A 24,923-nucleotide genomic window follows, 5' to 3' on the forward strand; every position below is an offset into this window, starting at 1 on the left:
TTTTTCCGAATCCAAAATAAATTCTGATGTGTTTTTGGTTTTTTTATTCCAAAATAAATATTTCCTACAAATTTTAATTATAGAATCGTATAAATCACACCGTCAAAAAATTATTTTTATCCATCGGATCCTATATTGAACAAATAAGCACCGTTAGATTATAACAAAATTAACTTCTGTTCTATAAGACAACTGATATCTATTTACATGTTTATAATTCCTTTTCTAAATCCAAAACAAATTCTGTATTTCACATGTTTATGATTTTTTTTAATCCAAAATAAATAATTTCTACCAATTTTATTTGTAGAATCATATAAATCGCACCGTCACAAAATTATTTTTATCTAATATATTTCAAAATTAATAAGCCCGATTTATGTGAGGAACGAATACAAAAACTTTTTCTTAATCCAAAGCAAATTCTACCATCTTATTGCATGTTTATGATTCATCTTCTTAATTCAAAACAAATTGTGTTTATCAATTTTAATCTTGAACCATAAAAATTTTTAGAAAATTATTTAAATCACATTATAATAATTCTAATATAAAATAAATTTATAAATATAATCTAATAGGAGTTGGCGTCACATATTCTACTTAAAATAATTTAAAATTTGATAGAAAAAATTTAATACATTGACATGATACAAACAATTTTAATTTATTATCTATAAATTAAATTTTTTCACACCATTTAAAATATATTTAAAAAGTTTATAAATAATTAAAAAGATCCCGTGCCTTGCACGGGCTATAAGCTAGTACAATAAAAAGCACGAAAGCAAAATACCGTAAAATTTGATACAAATTTAGAAACCACATATTCAGAAATCCTTATCTATTTTGAGATAATATATGATAATCACCAACATTATCATCTTAAATATATTTTGTTTCCTATATAATTCAAAGCCAAAACAGAGACACCTTGGATCCCAATATATGATGAAAAAAATTAAACACAAACCAGGAATTCGACTCAGCAAGAAAGAATATAGAAGATTATATTAATATTGAGCAGACACACTTGTTTTAAAGACTGATTACGACTATAAAAGATTAAATTTTCTGCATTACAACATTTGGAGCATAAAAAAGCACATAAGATATAATTCGAAGGTACAACAAACTCCATTGGCAATTGTTTTATAATCGCAGCAAAGAAAATAAAAGATTACGAAGTACATGTCACCAGCAATTCTAGAAGACTGGTTACAATAATGAAACAGCAAAATTCTAAAGTAAACAGTCAGCGCAGAGAAAAGCGAAATATGGGAACAAATTTAAATGTATGGAAACCTTCAGGTTGATAACTAGCTTCAAGCACAAAGCTCCTCCATGTAATTCATCTTCAAGTAGTAATCAGGTAGCCCGAGTATCAGCTAATACTACAAAACAACAATATCATCTTTCTGTAGTCAAACCCAGCATTGATGGTTCATTACCTGATACAGAAATCGCAATATGTAACAAGGCACACAAAGAAATCGCAACTTAAGTTTTTGGTCTATGTAGAATAGTTTTCAGAAGAAAATCTGTAATGTTGTGTTTGGTCAGGGAGATTGGAATCGAATGAAATTGGTAAAAATGAAGGAAAATAGAGGGAAGTTTCGAAAAACAAATGAGCAAGTTCGAAATTGCTATGATGAGATTTAACAAATGAAATGAGCACATGAGAGAATGGAGCATTCATTTTCAAATTTTGGGAGGGGGGAGGGGGGGGGGGGGGGGGGGGGGTTAAGCACTAGTTTAGGGTGTAGGAATGGAAGATTTAATAATTTTTGTATAATATAGTCTAAATCTCATTTTGTTTCTTCCAAATTCATTCATCAGAACCAAACACAACATAAGTCTATATTCTATATTCCCTTTGGTCTTATGAATGTCCTCAGAAAGGTCTATAGCAATCCACCTTAGACTTGGTTAAAATATCAAAACCAGGTTTTTAATTTTGGAACAAGTAAAATTTCTGTTATTTGTAAACAGTTGTATTATTTATAAAAGAAATTGGAGCATTCATTTCTACTATTGGATTATTATCGCCATATATTATACCTTTACACTAGAAGCTTCCGTACTATCAAACACTCCAAATTACTCCATATTTTTATTAGATAACACAGGACCATGACACGTTTAATTCACTATGACTTGACAAATCTTGCTTGCTGCAGCGTTAAATTTCAACTTGGCGCACTAGTAAGAATTAGTAACAAGTTAACCAAAATATGTTAACTACAAGACAAGTAGTTAGACCGACTAAATATTTTTACCAATTCCGTGTTGTGAACAGCATAGAAATAAAGGGGTACCAAATACTGGCACACAGAAAGGTAACAGATCCTAAACTAATATTATAAACAGATAGCAGTGCTCAGCATCACAGTGCTGATGGTAGATCTCAGGGGAGAAAGAGAGTTCAAAAATAAGTAGAACAGATGGTAAAAGATAAATAAATAACAAAACTCCTTAATTATTTATTAATTTCATATACTTAACACTGAATGCTACTTTGCACCAAAAGCATAAGGATAGCTACTATGTTGAAATACATCCCACATAAATTTAGAAATACTTAAACACAGATATATTCAAATTACATGATCTTACCCTAAGTCGAATAACTTTTACAACAGCACGAGTCCGTTGATCTGAAAAAAGAAGTAGGTAATAAAGGAAGGAAGCCCTTCTTTTCTTAATCTTTTTTTTTTTTTTGTCATAATTAATATTTGGGAAGTAACAAACATTTCATTAGTGAAGTGTGCGGGTGAAGTTTAAACTATGGCAATTGATTGTAATCTAAGACTGTACCTTACTCATCGGCATTCCAGCAACTGCATTCCTTTGCTGACCGGGACAAGTGTTTCAACACAACTGCAGAAATATTCGAAGAAGAAACTCCCAGATTTTAAAATGTACTGCCTTTCTTGGGTATGGATATTAAATAAAAATAAACTTTTTTGCCTACCACCCTCAAACTCACCCATCAGCAGAAAACTATCTTGCCAATACCCACACGGACGTACAAACCAAGTAGACAATTCAACATGGAATTGCTTAGTCCAAGGCTCTCTCTTCCCGTAATCATTCATCGCCCATATTTCAAAGTTTGGGGAATAGGTGGAACAAGGAACAATTAGACCAAGAAGATCATTGATTATCTCAAGCTGGCCCTCCTTTGCATACAAAATTCTATGGGATTCCAGTAAGCTGATTAGTTTTAACTCCTCATGTTTAAGATCAAATGCCACTACTGCTGCACAACTATCCCAAACATTTTTTGGATTTACAGCAAGCCAGTGAAATGCTCCCTTTAAAAACAGTGTTCTTGAAGGTGGATCAAACTTAAGCAGCAAAAAAGAATCATTTTCCAAGGACATATGTCCAGGCCCATTACAAGGTATAGCATTTGAGGTTAAGACAGTCCAAGAATTTGTACTCATTTTGTAGACCTCAATTTGCATTACAAAAACATCATCAGGCAAGGGTAATATCTTTCCAGAAGTATAATAGGAATTAAACCTCACTACTTTGGACTCGTTACTTTCAGGGACGAAACCGAATACAATTAAAGGGTATGATTGACTGTCAGGAGCATCAATATTGGGCTTTGGAAGATATCGATTTTCTCTTGTGACAGGATTCCAAAGCATAATGCGAGATCCCCACTGTTCAGCAGGAACATGAAGAAAAGCACAAAACAAACCGTTGCAGCTGCCTATAACAGAGATAGGGGTCGTGAGGGGATTACTCTGTCTGACATGCGAAGTAGAAATTACATCACCTGCGGTATCTATCAGGATGTGCTCACGTCTCTTTTCAGAATCCTCATCAATGACAAGAATATTAAGCGAACAATAGGTGTTGGTACTGGAAGTGGAGTTGTGATTGACATGGCTGGCTCTAAATTTAGGGCTTCTGATTAGCTCGTCAAATGATTTGCACACACATTGGCAAGTCAATAGCGACCTTACTGGTAGTTTTAAAAAGATTTCACTTACAAGTTCGACTGGTAAATCAGATAGTGATAGATTCCCCCCAAAAAAGGTTGAAAACTCCCGCACTGTCACCATACCTCTCTACCATGAAAGCAGTAGATACCTGAACAAAGTCTGAACATTATATACAGCATGCCTACAGAAAATATAAGGAAAAGGCACAAGAACTAAGACTAAAGCATTAGAACATGACAAGCCCCTAGATTACCTAATTGAGATATCAAACCCTAAAAGGAAAGAATAAAGTAGCCATATTCTACAAAGAGGTTAAATGTAATTTAAAGGTAAAATAACAACATACTTTATCAGCGCAAAGCATGGTAGAGCTAGGAACAGAAGATCTGATATCCAACAGAGTTGCAGAATACAGTGTCATTTCGTAGTTAACTGCCAACCAATTTCTCAACCCCAACTTAAAAAGAATACTATGAAGTAAATGCATATGAAACATTAATTTCTGATTGCTAATTAAAAAAAGTGTAGAATCCAAAATCTACTAGAAATGGTACTAGTGCGCAAGTAAAAAAATTAATCAGAAAATTTTGTAACAAATTGGGACATTCGATGTCACCCAAAGGTCATGTCCTTGTACACTTCATTCCAGCCAATTGATGGGGCAATGAGGAACAAAAGCCAGAGTAAATGGATGAAGAATATGAAAAAAGAAACCCTATCTAGTACAAGGATTTTATTTTACAATAAACTTGTCATGTTCTAAACAAATTTTTATCTTCAAACTAGATTGAATAATTACTATATTACCTCTTAATTTTTATCTATTAAAAGCGTTTCCAAACAACTTAGACATTCGCGTACTTAAATATGAAAAATCATCTTCTAAATTACACTTTTGTTATTCTCATAGCCCCCATGGTTTTATATTTTAAAACATGTGTATGACCATTTGTCCCTCTTTATTATGAAATTTATAACTGCAAACTTGACTAGCATTTTTGACTCGTAAGAAAAAAAAAAGGAATTATGGTTGCTGAAAACGCTGTGCACTCAAATTGGTTCCTATATTCCTACTTACTGATTAATGATTGATGGTGTACATATAAATACATAGTTTCTTCTTTGCAGCCAATAAGAAGATAACTATCTCATCATGAATTGGAACTTTCTACTATGTATAGAAAGCTAATTCATGCATTTTGACAAACATTAAGTACAGGGAAACAGGATAGCTTTTTCCGTATACCTAGGAGCTCTTTCTGAACCTATATATTGTGTTTGGTTGGAGAGAATGGAATGGAATGGCAAGCAAATATAGAAGATAATATAAGAGGTAGGAGGGAGTTTCGAAAAAGAAAGGATAAGTGCAAAATTGTTATGATGAGATTTGAAAACAAAATGGGCAGAGAGAAATGGGAATGGGGCATTCCTTCTCAAGGTGGGGTGTGAACTCTAGCATAGGATGTAAGGAATGGAATGGGGGATGGACTAAAATTTTTGAACAATTGTTCATAATATAGTTCAAATTTCATTGCATATCTTCCAAATTCAATAACCCTAATCAAACACACCAATACAGTATTTTGATATATTCAGATATCCGGAGAATATCCAAATTTGGATTATCAAAACTTAAGATGATAAAAGAGATCCCAACTGAGGCCTACTGGAGAAGAATGTCCACATAATGTTGCCAGGATAACACTCATATGAGTAACTTCAAAATTGAAATCTTCTGACGACCAAAAAAAAAAAAGACAAAAAAAATATTGATATTTCATTCAGTTTGTCCTTTAAACATGTGATGCTATATGCATATACATATTTAAATTTTAAACTAGACGAATGAGGCCCTATTTTTAATCTACTTGCCTACTTCATGATAGATAGAAATTACATAGCTACATTTCTCACATGTTTTAATTGACCACACTAACATGATGGCAGCAAAGTTTCAGATCTTCAAGGATTAAACAGTGCACTGACTGAGAGTACTACCTTAAGAACTGTTATTATCTACACGACAATAAGATGCACGATTAAATCATAAGTAACCCTCTGGTGAAGTCAAAATTAAGCTGACTTTTAACAGTCCTTTAGTGCTTGTTGTCAGGTCATCTACAGACATATATATGACCAGAAATTTTATGCCATGGTTATGCTCTCTGTTACACCAAAGCATCTCCACTTTTGTATCCGATTTGGTACAGCTTGAGATGCAATTTGGATCCTTCAATGTGAAACTGAACACTTACTTGCCGAAAATTTGAAAATAGCCAAGGAGAATGGTGTCATTGCAGAAAGGTACATTGATATGATAAAAAAAAAAAAAGATAACAAAGGCAAAGTAAAGAAGGAAGAAAAAGGGGCGAAGGTTAAAGGGATGAACGACGGTATACAATTAAGAATACAAAACAAGAAATCAAGACAAAAGGCATACTTTTTTGAATTCATAGATGCATAATATTGACATTTATTTAATCTCTAGACTACCAGTACACATTATGCAGTTATTCCCATTTCCTACTTTCATGTACCTTGAATAAATCTTTTTTAAACTCAAAGTTCTAATTACTCCATTGTAATGAATTGTAATGAAAATTCATAGATCTGGAATATTTCTTTCATTATGTTGCTTCAATTTAATTGATATCACCTAATTTATTTTATACAACATTTAAATTATCTGATGATAATAACTACAAAAATATAAACATATAAAGTTATATATTTGAATAACAAAAATGAATTTCTTGATTTAACATTATGAATACCAAACTAATTAATTTATATTGTGCTGTGTCCCATACTTGAACATGTTCCATGTCTGATATTCCTGATATCCTGCATATGAGTTTGAGCTATATAGACAATAGTATATATACAGTAAGCACATATAAGACATAAGTCGAGTGTTTCAGTTGAACACTTTACTCACCTGGGAGCAATCTAACCTTTTCGGCAATGAAATGTTACAAGTATACCTATTATTAACCATTATAACTGTTAACTATTAGACATGGATCATCTGAATAACCTACTTTTTCGACTTATACATAATTTAGAACGCTATTGTGATGGTAATACTAATTTTAGGTAGACCTCATAAATTATGATTATTATCATGCGGCCGCAACACATATATCATAAATCAGTTTTCGTCTTAATATCCTAGTGAGTTGACAACAATATTATATATGCCATTGTTCCATAGAGAATCATCTTATATAGAGTCCTGTAGAGAACTATTTGGTTTTACTTTGAAATCTCATAAATAATTTTAAAATTGATCATACTTATGTATAAAATTTGATTCTAATGTAGAATAGTAATCATATATAATATGCACAAACAATTTAACACTTACAACATTAATAAAAATTTTGATTTTTAAATTTGATTCTATTGTAGAACCACTTTGGACAAAAATGGCTCTACTATAGAATCAATTTGGATATTATGATTAATTTTCAACGAACTTTCTGGAGAAAAATGATAAAACTTTATCTTTTTTATTTCCTAATTAAATATTTGATGAATAATGCATTCGAGACATATATTTTGTGTGTATATAGAGGTGTTTTTTGTTGGACTCTATATAAGGTGGTTTTCTATGGAGTGCGACTCATATATATATATAGGCCAACATTCCAGAGAGGGACTCCTTATATGGGATTACATAGTGCGCCACTATAAATCATCAATTTTATTATAAATTCTGTTATAGAATACATATAAAACGTGATTCTAATATAGAATACTATAAAATATATCTATTTTAAGTAATTTAACACTTAAAATTTGATTAAAAAAAGTATATTTTCGAAACTGATTCTACAACAGAATAATTCTGAATGATTATTATTCTGTTATAGAATCATGTGGAGATATTGCATAATTTTAGATGATTTTTGGAATAAAAGAATTGTATAACTTTGTTTTCGGTTTAATAATCAAAATTTGCAATTATATTTCATAAAAAATATAATAAAATATATATTATGTATATATTTATAATGGTGTGCTACGTAACTCCATATAAGAGGGTATGCTATGGAGTGCTACCCTATATATATATATATATATATATATATATATATATATATATATATATATATATATATATGTATATGTATATATATGTATGTATATATTATTTTGTATTATTATACTTCATTGCCACATAAGTTTCTTTTATTCATATAAATACCTCCAGGATTCAGGTACCAAACCAAGAAATCATCTAGAAGGGGTGAAAATTTCTAAAAACATTTGAAGACGGGAGTACACGCAACATATTGGGTTTTGAAGGATCAATAACATATATAATGATTTTTGTAAGAATGTGAGATTTTGGAGAAGATATTAAGGGGGGACCATGCATATTTACAAGATTACAGGTATTTTTAAGGAAGAACTTAAGGGGACCATGATATTTACAAGATTATGGGGAGACCAAATACATCATATAATGAGTTTACGTTTATGTAAAGAAACAAAGGTAAATGAGTTCTTGGAGGACCATGGCTTCTATACCTCCCCCACCCACACAAAAATCCGTTCCTAGATACCTTCGACTTATATGAGGATAAAAGTCAATAAGTAAGAACAAAACCATAAAGGTAAATCATTCATGTATTCACCTATGACTTTACTATGTACATTCACTTCTCTAGTTTCCTGTTGATTGACAACCTAAAAAATAATCAAAATATTATTTAACAAGAAATTTCAAGGGGACAATCTAGACTACCAATATTCAGAATATACATTTCAAACTATGGTATCTGGGGTCGGGTACAAAGTGCCGGATATGCCACATATCGAGTGTCAAATTCCACGCTCACGAAAGGTTAAGGACACCATCCAAATTTTGGACATGGTATGACATAACATGATTTCAACTTTTAACTTACAATAAAATAATTATTTTTTGTAAAAACTAAATTTATTCTTTTGATATTATCTTCATTAATACTTAAAATTCATTGAAATTAATTAGTTACCTATTTTAGTTATGAGACATCTATGTTAATATTTCAATAGTCAAATATGTCATACTAATTTTTTATTTTTCAAAGGCTAAAACCGAAGTAGAGACCAATATCTATGGATATTAACTAATAAATAAATGGGGACATATAATCGTCTACGCACATTCAATGCATATTACATAATTGTTTTGACTGTATCATCTTTCCCCTTGATTTCTAAATAAATTGCTAGTAAGAATCTTAACTTCTTCATCCATACCTTTCTCGTTCCCAGCTGTGACCTCAATTCTAGTCTAATCATCTCATTACAAGATCACCTCAAATTGATTCCGGCAACATTAATTTATTTCGAGAAAAGATAGGAGAAGTTTTCAATTTTCAAGTTTCGATACAAATTCCATGTGTCATGTCGAAAAAGGTACACCTAATGTGCTTCCATGGACAAAGGCACTAAATAATTGATCAATTTTATTAAAAGATACTAAATATATAAACCAATCAAGATCATATTTGATTAAACCTATGAGACCTAGAAAACATAAAATCATGAATCTACAATATACCCGGTGTCGGTATATTTCAACACACTGTTATATATATTCAAGGGATGATTTCTTGAGCATATTTAAATCTTTACCTTTATTAAACTAAAAGATAAATCGTATATACTCCTATATCATATGAAATTCATAACAAATGTGAAATGATGAATATAGCTATTACATGTAAAGATGAGGTTTGGAAGCAAATTAATCAATCATAAAGTAAAGGCAAGAACACACTGTTTTATGGAACCAAGAAACTTACCCCCAAAAATGAACGAACCCTAATTGCCGCAAGAGTGATAAAACTAGAGAAGGTTGCGGCACCCGTTTCTCTTCCAACCTTATTTTATTACATACACATAGAAAAATATAATAAACTATATGGACAACTAATCCGCCTAATAGTGTGCCAATTTATAATTTCTTTTTTATTTATTATATATATACACACCTTATCCCCCCACACACGCACCTTATAATTATTATTATATGTTTATTCACTATTATTATTTCCCTTTTTTTCTCTTTTCTTATACCTTTTCCAACCGTCCTCTTTACATATAACATCTCAATTTGAGGACTCTTAAATGTGGAGTTTCCAATGCATACCAAAGTTGTTTACCTCTTTTGGATCGACATGTGGAGGGTTGTTGAACGGCCTTGAGTTGTGGGTTTGGGGTGTCACAATTTGTATCAGAACTTTCCCTAGCACAAGTGCAATAACACCACAAGAGGTTCGTTAGTTTGTTTGTGGGCTTGACAAGCATGTCAACCCAATAGACCCAACAAGGTAGGGTGTTTTTGATATCTCCATCAATATATTCTATGTAAAAACGTCTATTTGAAGTTAAAATTATTGAGTACAGATATTTGTTGTTTATTAACAAAATATAATATATATCACAATGTAAATAATATTTGAATATATATATATATATATATATAGGGGAGGGTTCTGGTACAAACTTACAAACTTACAAACTTTTTTTGTTCAACACATATATAACTTGAGTTCAACATTTTTTTAACATATTTTGTTGAACATCGATTAAAATAGTAGTGGAGAAGTACGTAAACCAATTTTTAAATGTAAGAACTAAGGTAAACATGTTATATAACTAATATTTATAATTCTAGACCCTACCCAAACCCCAGAGGTATAGTTTAAACATCTTTTTAGATATATTCAACACAATGATAATTAGTGTTCAACACCCGATGTTGAATCCCAGTTATAAATGTGTTGAAAACGCGATTTATTTATGCGTTTTTTTTAAAAATTGTGATGTTTTTCGAAAAAATTTCATCATGGATACTTTATATAACTAAGGATTAACACGATGAAAGAATAAAAAAAAGTTTGTAAGTTTGTAACTTAAAAAAGTTTTTATTTGATCCTATCCCTATATATATATATATATATATATATATATATATATATATATATATATATAGGCAAGTGCTCAAATAAGAACCCCAACTAATGTGAGATATGAGATCTAATCTCAGCCCTCCATTTTATATAAAAACTTTTAATCCAAGCCTCTTATTTCTTCTCGTGTCTTCATCCCTGCTGGCTGCCCCATTACATTTTTTCATCTCTCTTTTATCCACCTACCACACCAGCCACCACTGCCTTCTCTCTCCCTCTTTCTCCCCATGGCTGTTGCGGCATCGCCGCCACCTGATCTGCAGCCGTCTCCCCAGCATCTCCGTGGATGGGCGTCGTCACTTCGCTCTCCCTCACGAGCACATCGCCGACCCAGCCTCCATCCCCGACCTTCCACCGACGGTTTCTCTCCCTCCGCTCTCCTTCTCTACTCAGCCTGCGACTCCATTCTTTCGCCGGAAACACGGCTGGCTCCGTCGACGCAGGCTTACACGACGCTTTCTGATCTGTCAGTGAGAGTGCTTTACGTCGGCAAAGATGAGAGGTGTCGGAAAAGATATTGTAGGTCGGGGCGATGGGAAACAGATCTGTTCTGTAATGTGACAGAAATCAATTAAATCAAGGTGTTTTTTGATTTTCCGATGGTGATTTTGTTTTGTAGTTGGTGGTTTTTCGGATTTTGGGATGGTGGTGGTTGTTTGTAGATGGTGGTGGTGTGGTGATTTTTATTTTTACGGTGGCGCTTTTTAGTTTTACAGTGGTGATTTTTTGTTTTTTGGTGCTGATTTTGCTTTGTAGTTGGTGATTTTCTAGATTTGGGGGTCCGTAGATGGTGGTGGTGATCTGTAGATGGCGGTGATGTGGTGATTTTTTCATTTTCCGACAGTGGATTTCATTTTTCCCGAGTTATTTTTAGTTTTCCGGTGGTGATTTTTAGTTTGACGGTGGTGATTTTATGTTTACCGGTGGTGGCCGGAGGTGGTGGCGTCCGGAAATGGTGGTTGGTGGTGGTTGGAGGTGGCAGGTGGTGGAATTAGAATGAGATGGTAATAAAATATTTAAATATAAAAAATTAATGGGGGGCGAGAGATTGATATAAGATATAAAACGTGTGGCTGAGATTAGATCTCATATCTCACAATGACATTGGTTCTCACTGGAGCATGACTCTATATATATATATATATATCTTAACTAGACATGTAAACTATTAATTCAAGGCACAATATGTGAGTATTTTATAATCAATGAATTAAAAATGCTCTTGAAATGGCAAATATAGTCATAAGATTATGGATCTCCATTTTAGTTATTCAAGCGAACTTGAGATGTCACACAAACATCCCACAATTAATTTAAATGTAAATTCTTGTAAGCAAAGCATGTAATCTGTCAGTAGACTCATCAATTTGTCAAGTATGCAATTAAAAATGATATTATGTCATTAGTGTACACTTACGATATTATTTAGTTGATAAATTGGTGTACACTAATTTGATCATTTAGTTAATAATTAGTATTAGATATCTAATATAAGTATATGTTATTAGTGTCCGCCTTAACAAAATAATGTAATATGTATGCTTATGCGTCTAGTTGGTGGTCACATTAGTGTAAAAGTTTGACTTAAGTTTATATTATTTTAATAAAAGTATATACATGGATTTTTGGTTGAAAATGTGTGTTTTATTATATGTGCGTCTAATATCTAAATGACTTATTTTGGTTGTACATTAATGTTTAGCTTATTATTATTTGACATGTGTTTAGGTTCGGTCTTTTTTGTACAGGTGGTAAATAGCAAATCAAAGGTAAGTTAATTATTCGTGTCTGCTAGTTATTTTTTTAAAGTACATTTCCTAAATATCTCTTTTTTATAGTGATTTCATTTGTTAGTTTGTTCAATTGTTTTCTTGTGGTCTTGCATAACTCATTACTTATGAATTTCAGGTGCTAACTTTGGAATTGGCCAAAACTGGATTAGATATTGATTAATATTTTTAATGTTTAAGTAATTTATGGAGCTGCCGTCCATGGATTTTCATTTACATTATAATTTGTTTTGTAGTTTCGATCTAAATTATAGGTCTTATTGTTAAGAATATTGTTCCATGGATATATAATTTTTGAGGTTTTCTTTTAATATTTAACTGAAAGTAAACGGTCTTAAAAGTTGGGTTGTTACAATTTCTTTGTCCAATTTAAAATTCATTGAACTAAACATAGTCATTTATAGGTTTTACCGAAGGAACCTTGTAATTACTAAGCTGGGCTACATTTCATCCAATAATTTAAACCAAAGACATTGAAGGTTCGCACATAAAAACTTTTCTTCGAATAGATTCATATATGAGTAGTCATAACACCAAGTGATAGCAGAAATATTGCAATTTACCCACCTGATGGAGGCTTGTATAAATCTTGCAGTGTCAAGGAAATAAAATTCTTGCACCAACCACAATTTAGAAAAAGCCTGGGATTTTAATTAACTACATACAAATATTTCCATGCTTCAATCAACAAAGAGATTGCATGATATATAATTATAAAGATTGTATAAAGTTGCAACCATTTAATATTCTATTGGTGTACTGATAGCAATTGGAGAGATTCTACAAAATATGGCAATCCTCTGCAACTACTATTTGGTACGACAATGTAGGTCTGCTGCTACCTCCTTTGCTACGGTGTGGATTTTCATACACAAATGCACATCAAAATCAAGTAATTGTAGGGTCTTTGCTATCAAATATAAATGTGTTTGCCAAACCCAATGCATCTTACACAGTATGTAGGCATTTGTGACTGTCAGGAAATATGGTTGGAAGCAAGGGTTTCCGGGTAGATGTTTAAATACCTGCAGGGTTACGACATAAAATACTAATATTTGTACTTGACGTCAATATACTATGTTGATAACTTCAGTGGCAAACTTTACTATCTTACTTGATAACCTAAGATAAGCCTGTATGTGTATCTGTCATGTATAAGGTAATCTTATTTTAATATCAATACAACAAGGCTAAGACTGTGACACTAAAAGGAGGTCCAGTTTTTCTGGGAGAGGTCAATTACATATATTCAAATACTCCCCCACTCATGCCTAAAAAATATGTCAATATTGCAGATGAAATTGACCTATAGGTCAATTTAGGAGACAATAATGTCAATATACATTTAAAGAAGGCGTTGTCAATTTAAAAACAAAGAACACATTTATGGTGCACAAACAACAAAGGAAATCCAAGCCACTAAACAGAAAAAAATGCACAATGTACATTGACAAACTCTTGGTGTCTTGACACTGGATATAAACTAAAAAACATGATCATCTCTCTCAAGTTACTAGAGCAAGTAATAATATTAAACCTACTCTGGTATCAACGTTATAGAAGTTGTATTGGACAAAGTTGAGAGAATACTCTAGGTTTCGGTGGAGGAATAGCAAATTTATAGAGTATAAACATTTAGGACCTGCCCTAAGGATCCAATGATATTGCGATGTGGAACCCATTCGGACACCCTACCTCCACACAAAAGCTACAAAATTGTGATTCAAGTGGTTGTAACAATTTAAAGAATCCAAACAATATTTATAAGTATATAGTACATAAATCATATAAAACAGAGGCAATAAGAAAAGGTGTTGAATAAAACAGTCTAGGTCCAGAAAAGTACAAGGATTTAAATATTGCGTCCCTAAAATTTTATAGGACATCTCAAATTCCATATTCACACCGTTCCGGTATCCTGCATCCTAAGAGCAAGTCCAAGAGATGCCTAAGTTATAATTTAGGGCATTTGATGAAAAAGGTTGATCCAATAATGACCTAGTGATGCCTTATATCACTAGGACAACCTCTTCAAGCCCTATTTTTGAGGCACCTCTCTCTTTGCCCTATCCTATATTTTATAATAAATTTTCATGAACATTCTCTTTCTCTCTCTACTTTATATTATGTTCTAATAATGAAGAGAATCTTTAATAATAAAATATTAAACACATGGTAAGAATAAGGCACATTGTTGGATTTTAAGTTGGTAAAATATGTCCTAAATTACTAGCACATGATATTTTATATTATATTTAGTGTTTCAATGAGGACACTCTTGGACTTGCTCACAAAGTTCTTAGAGACTCTTTAACAGAAAGCTTCACAGTCCAAGATTCTTTGACCCCAAGAGTATTCATTACCAATCGTAATTAACTTAAAGCAAAACACGGGCTGATAAAATTCCAAATCGTTGTTTGATATTACCCGCAAAAGCAGATTATGGTATTGTACAAAGAAGTTTATGACTGTATTGAAAAGAAGATTGGTGAGATAGAATGTAATACATACAGGGTTGCATAAACATTGCCATGAACATTGTCAGGAAGGTGCTTGGAGAATCTTCAATCTTGCGACAACCAGCCCATGAAATCATATGACTCAAACATCTAATAATCATGGCAGTGAACTTTTATTATCTTGAAAACCTAAAACCTGTGAAGAATTTGCACATACATTACACATACATATGTTTTTCTACTGAAGTACATGCGCTTGACTGAGGAAATAAGACAATCAGCTGACAAAGAAACATATTAATGAGAAAATTAATAAGGGCAGGAAGTGAAGATCGATATTTTCAAAAACTACCTTTTCTTCCGATGGTCTCTCCTGTCAATTTCTTTTGGAGCGAGAAGGAAACGAAAAGAGAAACGTCTTTTTTCTTTTCAGGTTTTATGTCAGAGGTCACCCGTAAAAGATATCTTACTTCAAATCAAAGAACAACAACAAGGTTACGACCTGCCTAATTGACTCCTACGCAGTGGCGTATGCAGGATTTAAGTCCAGAGGGGGCTGGATTTTAGTCCCACCGGGAAAAAAATTTTTGGGTACATAATATATAATTAAATTTGACATATTATTGTTACAACTTACAAATTCACAATAACACTCTCCTAGGTGCCATATTTTGAAACCTCACTATAATGTCTTCAACATCAATTTATATTAAAGTATAAAATATTAGTCTATTACAAATGTAATATTAAAGTATAAATGTAATATTAAAGTATAATTAAATTTAACTATTAGTCTATTACAAATGTAATATTAAAGTATAAAATAAAATATAAAACTAAAATGTTATTAAAAAAGTTTGATAAAAATATTTTTTATGTATTCATTTGACTTTTTGAAAATAATTTTCATTTTTTAAAAATAAATTAGTATGTACTAAAATATTTAGAGGGGTCTAATTTTTTTTTTTTAATCTTGTACACCAAAAAAAAAAAAAAAATAATTTTTTTTCAGAATCCAGGGGGGGCTATAGACCACCCTCGTCCCGTGCTAACTCCGCCACTGCTCCTACGAGTGTGTTTGTTCCCGTTTTAAGTTCTAAGCGAGGATTTAAAACTGTATCTAATTTTAAACTAAAAAAATATAAGTCAGAAGTCGGCTTAAACTTGAAATTAGTTTGGATATTTTTAGTGACTTAATTTTTTTTATAATTTTTTTTTTATAAAATTTATCCCTTAATCATCACTTAGTCATAAATCAATTTTATTGTTTTTATATATATTTTTAATAACCTTTAAATCATCAATAAGTCAAAATTACCTGAACAGACATTTTAAACTCCCAACTTATCACATAAGTCACATTAAGTCATAAATCATAAACTCAGCTAAACGGACCCCATGTTTGTGCTTAAAATTTCATAAGTCCTGCTCATCGTTTTTCTTATACTACGCATTGAAAGGCATATGTTAAGCCTATTTGTATTTAAGAGTATCAACTCAACTCTGATAAGAAAGAAAGTAAATTAGCAAGCACTATTGAAGGAATCCGTACGAAGAACGTCAAGTGATTTATTAAAATCATATGTCTGAAGAATTTCAGGATGCTGCTGCACACCACTGAAAGAAGTTCATTAATATGTTCAAGCCTCAGTGTACAAATAATATTTTGTAGCACGTCCAGAAGTCCAGAAGGTATAAAGTTTTAATACTTTATTTATTCAGAAGATTCCAAACTATTTCTACTTATGAAGAAGAACTACGAAGACAAAGACTCGATGAACAAGCCACTTCACAAATGTTTAATTGATAAAGAATATTTGATTCAGCTAGATACAGATGAACCAGACAGTACATTTGTGTGTCAGCTACTCAGATTAAATATTCTGCATCAACAATAGGTGGTCGTTCAATCAAGACAAAGAATCAGATCTTTTAAAAGAAGTCAGAAGGCCTGCTGCTGAAGAAGTGCTCAATATAATTATTCTTTTAATTAATTCACATCTCAAAATAATTATATAAGTTATGTAATTTATTTATTAAATTAATTCACACTCGAATTAATTTAATTTATGAATTTATATAATTAATATAATTAAGTGGATAATTATTGAATTAATTATATAGGAAAAATCAATTGTTAAATGGTTTTTGAGCACGGTATGACAATCTAATTGATTGTCATACCGCACTTTGCCAACTGCCATAGTCAGGAGGCATGACAAACCTTTGGTTTGTCATACCGTTTGTCATACGGTCTGTCATACGGTTTGTCATACCGTTTGTCATACCGCTTGTCATACTACTTCAAGCCTTAGCCTCCAAGTTTAGATTGTCATACCGTTTGTCATACGGATGTCATACCTATTCAAAATCAGCATGACAATGCTTGTAATTGTCATACCTTCCCACTGATTGTCATTCTGATTGTCATACCTTCCCTTAGATTGTCATACCTTCTCATTTGTGCCATGACAATGCTTGTAATTGTCATACCTTTTGTCATAGCACTTGTGTAATTGTCATAGGGCTTCCTAAGGGTTGTCATGCCTAGCTTTGTCATACAAGTTCAATGGTTTGCCTATATATATGGCTTCACCACTTCATTTGTTCAATGTTCATTGCCTTGTAAACTTTCAAGTTGTTTGTAACTTGCTATTCGTTAAATCCACAGTTTCCTGTGCTTTGATCATTCGGTTGTTTTAATCACTAAACTAGAATACATCCTGTCGAATTTATTCTACGAACTAGTGGACATTAAAACGAACCATATTAATTATATAACGACTTAAAAATTGTTATATTAATTAATTTAAATCTGATTAACAAGTTAAACTCCGATCAGATTATTCCGCCGCGATTATTTTGTGACGATTGTATTCAACCCCCCCTTCTACAATCGTATCTGGACCTAACAATTGGTATCAGAGCGAGGTTGATACCATTTTCAGTATCAGATCCTATACACACTCTGTAACGTCCAAATATTTTTTATTCGAATTAATTTTATTCCAAAAATTAATTTTGATTTAAAATATTTTTTCTTTCAAAAATCCAAATCTCTCCAAACACTATTCACTTCAATTTCAAATATTTTTTAATTCGAATTAATTTTTTTTTTAAAAAAAATTAATTTTGATTTAAAATATTTTTCTTTCAGTAATCCAAATCTCATCCAAACACTATTCATTTTAATCTTTAAAAAATGAGTACGCAAAAGATCAGTAGCATTAAAATCCCACCGTTCAGCCAGGAACACTTTGGCCTATGGAAGAGGCACATGTTCCTATTCCTCCGCACTGCGAACAGAAAATACATCGGGATTTTGGACAAAGGTGTTACTACTCCGATGAAGGTCATTTTAGCACACGAAGAGGATGGTGTGTTGATACCTCATCAGGTCATTCCGAAAGAACTTTCTGAGTACACCGATGAAGAGAGTGATCAAATGAACTTAGATGATGCTCTTCAACTAATCTTGGTTGAATCTCTAAATCCAGTGATGTACAATGCTGTTGTAAATTGTACGAACGCCAAGCAAATCTGGGATACATTAGAGATTATCAATGAAGGCTCAGAGGAAGTTAGGGAAAACAAGAAAGAGATACTGATGGCTCAGTATGAACAGTTTGGTTCCCATCCCGGTGAAGGGATTTCAGAAGTATTTATCAGACTTAATAATTTGATAAATAATTTAAATCTGAATGGGAAATTCTACGACAAGAAAGAAGTCAACTTGAAGTTTCTCTTGACCCTTCCCGAACATCTGGAACACAGAATCACTGCCATCAGGGAAAGCAGAGATCTGCATGAGATTTCTCTGGAAAGACTCTACGGAGTTTTGAAAACTTATGAACTGGAGCAAGTTCAGAGTAAACAGAGATATGGCTGGGGTAAAACACAGAACCATTCGAGAGCTCTAGTTGTTGAGTCACCTGTACTGGAAGAAAAGAAGAAGGATGTTGTTGTTCCTTCTAAGACTACTCAGGAGCTTGTTGTACCTGAGATGGGTCAGACTGCTTCTTCCAGTGGTGACGAAGAGTTCTATACAATGGAAGAGCTTGAACTGTTAGAAGATCAATCTCTATCCCTGTTTGCCAAGAAGTTTGGAAACATGAGATTCAGGAAGAACCCCTCCTACAAGTACAAACCTACTGTCAACAAGTTTCAAAAAGGAGGTTATTCATCTTCTACAAGCAAAGGAGGATACAAGACTGGGATGGTGGACAGAAGCAAGTTCAAATGCTTCAATTGTGGTGAACCTGGACATTTTGCAACTGAATGCAAACAGCCCAAGGTTCAAGGAAAAAGAAAAGATTCGTATGATGAGCTGAAGCAGAAGTATGATGCACTGGTTAGAAAGCATCATGGTACTTCTGGAAGTCAAAGCTTCAAGAGCAAATCATATCTAGCAGAAGGGAAAAGCTGGGATGATACAGATAGTGATGAAGAAGAGCAGATTGGGAATGTTGCTCTCATGGCTAATGCTGGATCATCTTCACCTCCTCCTGCTGGAAGCTTTCAGGTAGATCCTACATGCCCTAAACTGTTTATGCAATTAGGACTCGAAAGAGATGATGCTATTAAAAGGTTGAAAGCTGCCAATCTTAAAATTGATACTTTAGTCTTGGATATTCATGCTTATAAAATGAATGAGATGAAAGTATTAAAACCTAAAATAGAACAATTGACTATGGATTTAGGATTACAATGTGCTAAAGTCAAAGTTCTAGAGAAAGGTGAGATTGCTTTAAGACTTCAGCTAGACGAAGAGAAAGTGAAATGTAAAGCCTTTAAAGATGCCTCCATGATAGTCAAAGAACTTAATGATAAACAAGAGATCAAGAGAACTGTTGGAATAGGCTTTGACTATAACAAATCTGTAGGTAAGGCTAGTAACATTACTCCCTTTAAGAAGAGTGCAAAGGAGAGAGGAATTCCTTTTGTTTTGAAAGATTCCCCTCAACCTTTGTTTAAGGCCTCAGAAGCTGAACCTCTGTTAGAAACTCCTGTTGTCATTAAATATGAACTCAAACAGGAAGACCTTAAAATGAAAGAGAGTAATGAGAAGAAAGATGAGATCCCGACATCACTAAAACCAATCAAAGTGAAAGGCAATGTTAGGTTGCCTAAAGCTGGTTTAGGTGTCAACTCTGAAAGAACCAAATTCAACAAGCCTAATAGTTTTGTGAATAGTAAGAACAAGAACAATAGATGTCATTCTACTGAGAACTTTAAATCTGATAATAAGGTTAGAGTAGAATCTATTGATGTTCCTACTACTATGACTGATACTCCTGTTGTTCCTGCTTTTGATGCATGTCATAAATACTGTGGTGTTGATAATTGTATGACTTGTGCTTTCAACTTGATGTCTGCTTATTTTAAAAATTTGCATGCGAAAAATGAAAACACATCACCTAGACAACACACAAACAACAAGCATGCTAGATCAAAGACTGCTAGTCCTTCTCACAAGAGAAAGGAAACTTATGTTCCAAAGCCTAAAACCAAGGTTTATAAGGCTGTTGTTAAGGAAGTAAGTTCAGTCAAATCTGAACCAAGTATCAGTCCAAGGGGCTCTGTTGTTACACCTGATAGAAATCAGTTTTTTAAGTTTGCTGGACCCAATCAAGTGTGGGTCCCAAAGAATGTCTAATCAAGTTGTCTTTTGCAGGGTGCCAGTGGAATTGTTCGTGTTACCTGGGTGCTTGACAGTGGAGCGTCAATGCACATGACTGGCAACAAATCCCTGCTGGAGGACATAAGAGAAGGAGCTGGCCCTACAGTCAGTTTTGCTGATAATAGCAAAGGTCGTACTGTGGGATATGGCAAGTACAAAATTGGAAGGATCATCATAGAAGATATTGCAATAGTTGAAGGACTTCAACATAATCTCCTGAGTGTCAGTCAATTCTGTGACAAAGGATATTATGTTCATTTTGAAAAGGAGATATGTATCATTAAACATATCAAGGATAAGCGTCCTTCGCTATGTGGCATAAGGAAAGGCAATATATTCGTAGCTGATTTATCTTCAGGACCAGGAAACGAAGTTCACTGTTTCTACGCCAAAGCATCTGCTGAAGATAGTTGGTTATGGCATAAGAAGCTCTCACACCTCAACTTCAAAACCATGAACTCTCTAGTCAAGAGAGATCTAGTGAGAGGTTTGCCTTCCCTGGAATTCTCATCTGATGATCTTTGTGAAGCTTGTCAGAAAGGAAAAGCGAAGAGAGCATCTCACAAAGGCAAAACCATCAATACCATTACAGATCCACTTCATTTGTTACATATGGATCTGTTTGGCCCTGTAAATGTTGCATCCATTGATGGAGGAAGATATGCCTTGGTTATTGTGGATGACTTCTCAAAATTTACTTGGGTTTACTTCCTGGCTTCTAAGGATGAAACCCCGTTGACAGTGATTGATCATATAAAGTTAGTTGAATTGGATAAAGGTGTGCCAGTCAAAGCTGTAAGGTCAGACAATGGCACAGAATTCAAGAATCAAACTCTAATCAACTTTTACTCTGAAAAGGGAATTAGAAGGCAGTATTCAGCACCAAGGACTCCACAACAGAATGGAGTCGTCGAAAGAAAAAATCGTACATTGATTGAAGCTGCAAGGACTATGATTGCTGAAGCGAAGCTTCCTCTGTACTTTTGGGCTGAAGCTGTGTCTACTGCCTGCTATACCCAGAATAGAACTTTGATCAATAAGGATCATATGAAAACTCCATTTCATCTGTATAACAACAAGAAACCTTATGTCAAACATCTTCATGTCTTTGGATCCAAGTGTTATGTTCTCAAGGATGGTGAAGAGAACTTGAACAAGTTTGAACCAAAGGCATCTGAAGCAATTTTTGTTGGTTATACAAACAATGCTTATAGAGTTTTTGTAATTGATACTCTGTCAGTGAAAGTTAGTGTCAATGTCACATTTGATGACACTAAACTACCAAGTTTACAATCTGCTGATCCATCTGAATCTCTGAAGTTTGATAACTATCCAGATTCTGATTCAGATGATGATGTGACACCTGAGGTTGCAACAGGTGATGACAACAATGATAATGATCCAGGCAATGGTGGAGGAAATGGCAATAATGCTGGAGATTCCACTAATGCTAGTGGTGGATCATCAAGTCAACCTGGCAACAGCTCAGGGGGAGCTGGTGGATCAACTAGTCATACACATCAGCCTAATGATGATACTGCTAAATCATCAAGGACACAACTTCCAAGGGAAAGGATTTGGAGCAGAGATCATCCCTTTGATCTGATTATTGGTGATCCTGATGTTGGTGTAAGAACTAGAAGTGCTACGACAAATGAATGTCTATTCTCTGGTTTTCTTTCACAATTAGAACCAAAGAAAATAGATGAAGCACTTGCTGATCCTGATTGGGTTCTTGCCATGCAAGAAGAACTCAATCAATTTGAGAGACAAGAAGTCTGGGCCCTGGTTCCAAGACCAAAAGGAAAATCTACTATTGGAGCTAGATGGGTCTTCCGTAACAAGTTAGATGGTGATGGCATTGTTGTGAGAAACAAAGCCAGACTGGTTGCAAAAGGTTATTCTCAGGAAGAAGGAATTGATTACGATGAAACCTATGCTCCAGTTGCTCGTCTTGAAGCCATCAGAATATTTCTTGCATTTGCTGCACACTCCAACTTTCGAGTTTATCAGATGGATGTGAAAAGTGCATTTCTGAATGGAAAGCTGGAAGAAGAAGTATATCTGGAACAGCCCCCTGGCTTTGAAAATCCAGAATTTGCTGATTTTGTGTACTTCCTATTCAAAGCTGTCTATGGGCTTAAGCAGTCACCAAGAACATGGTATGACACCCTCTCTGAATTTTTGATTGAAAATAAATTTACTAGAGGTGTCATAGACAAAACTCTCTTTTACAAATTGCATGATAATGATATGATATTTGTTCAAATATATGTTGATGATATTATATTTGGTTCTACTAACGATAACTTGTGCAAGAGGTTTGCTAAGTTAATGCAGAGTAATTATGAGATGAGTATGATGGGTGAACTATCCTACTTCCTTGGTCTTCAAGTAAGCCAAAAGGAAGATGGAATATTCATTTGCCAGTCAAAGTATGTCAGAGATCTTCTAAGAAAGTTCAATCTAGAAGACTCTTCTCCGGCAAAGACACCCATGGCCACTGCCACAAAGCTTGACCAGGATAAATCTGGTAAGAAAGTTGATATCACAAGCTATCGAGGTATGATTGGCTCATTACTTTATCTTACTGCAAGTAGACCAGATATCATGTTTGCAACATGTTTATGTGCTAGGTTTCAGGCTGATCCTAAGGAATCACATCTTATAGCCGTCAAAAGAATCTTTAGATATCTTAAGGGTACACCTGGTTTAGGTATTTGGTACCCTAAGAATACTGGTTTTGACTTAACCGGCTATACAGATTCTGATTATGCAGGTTGCAGGATTGATAGAAAGAGTACGTCTGGAAGCTGTCAATTTCTAGGACGTCGGTTGGTTTCCTGGTACAGCAAGAAGCAACACTCTGTGTCCACTTCTACTGCTGAAGCTGAGTACATTGCTGCTGGCAGTTGCTGTGCTCAGATTCTCTGGATCAGGAATCAATTAAATGATTATGGTATTTCTGTCAACAAAATTCCAATATTTTGTGACAATACCAGTGCCATAGCCATTTCAAACAATCCAGTGCAACACTCCCGGACCAAGCACATAGATATCAGGTATCATTTTATTCGAGAACATGTCATGAATGGAACTGTGGTGTTACATTTTGTACCCACAGCTGATCAAATTGCTGACATCTTCACTAAACCACTTGATGAATCCACTTTCTCTAAGTTGGTTTGTGAGCTAGGGATGTTAAATATGCCATGATTCTCTTTGTATATTTTATATATTTGTTTTATATATTATTATATATTTTTGTGAATTTTCAGTGTAATTATATGTATTTTATTAGATTTTATATAATTGTTTGTAAATTATCTGATAATTTTCTGTGTAATTATGCATGTTCATATATGTCTCTTTTAATTTTCTAAGTGCTGCACACTCCCCTGTATTATTTATCAAGCATTTAGATGATTATTTGTGTCTATCTTGTATTTTTCAAAATTAATTAAGCATAAATATTAGTTTTTAAGTTAATTCATTTTAATGAATTAAAGTTAAATTCATAAATATTTATATTTAATTAAAGTTGAATTTTACAGAATATTTGTGTAATATTTTAGATATTATTTGTATTAGATTTTTGATTTTATGTGTAAAAGGGTTTTATTTCAAAAGAAAGTCAAAAATCATAATATTTGTATTTATTTTTTCGTTTTTATTCTTTTAAAACTCGGTATGACATTGTTCAAAATGTCATACCGTGTGCTTATTTCTGTTAATTTCCGTCGGTATGACAATTATCGATTGTCATACGAGTTCTGTGTTACTTCGGTATGACAAACTTTGCTTTGTCATATTAACGTTTCAGTGGTGTATCCTATACGCTTCAAAACCTCGGCATGACAATCGTAAGGATTGTCATACCGAGTCTTTTATTCACCTACCACACGACGTATCAAAACCTCGGTATGACAATCTTAAGCATTGTCATACCGAAGTCAAAATCCCCTATGACAATGCTTATCATTGTCATACCCGCTGTTTAATTCATATATATACACACTGCCGAAATACACACAACTCCATTGTTTCTTCGCCGAGTTTTTCAA

The 24,923-nt window shown here is 33.3% G+C and overlaps 1 protein-coding gene across 11 annotated transcripts; it reads right to left on the minus strand.

The window, feature by feature from the left end:
• Positions 1–1,087: 1,087 nt before the first annotated feature.
• Positions 1,088–16,239, minus strand: LOC108220083 (F-box/kelch-repeat protein At3g23880). Of its 11 annotated transcripts, none has more exons than XM_017393744.2 (6): positions 15,532–16,239; positions 15,232–15,375; positions 2,990–4,107; positions 2,818–2,880; positions 2,617–2,657; positions 1,088–1,394 (listed from the first exon to the last, which is right to left on the minus strand). In XM_017393744.2, exons 3-4 carry the CDS (start codon positions 4,077–4,079, stop codon positions 2,819–2,821), a joined length of 1,152 nt encoding a protein of 383 aa, XP_017249233.1. In that variant the 5' UTR covers positions 4,080–4,107; positions 15,232–15,375; positions 15,532–16,239; the 3' UTR covers positions 1,088–1,394; positions 2,617–2,657; position 2,818. The 11 variants fall into 11 exon arrangements, with proteins under 11 accessions (XP_017249233.1, XP_017249232.1, XP_017249235.1 ...); XM_017393743.2 differs by having other exon boundaries at positions 1,088–1,451; XM_017393746.2 differs by lacking the exon at positions 2,617–2,657.
• Positions 16,240–24,923: the final 8,684 nt, after the last annotated feature.

Source organism: Daucus carota, chromosome 5 (genome assembly GCF_001625215.2).
Source record: "Daucus carota subsp. sativus chromosome 5, DH1 v3.0, whole genome shotgun sequence".
In the NCBI taxonomy this organism is placed as follows: Eukaryota; Viridiplantae; Streptophyta; class Magnoliopsida; order Apiales; family Apiaceae; genus Daucus; species Daucus carota.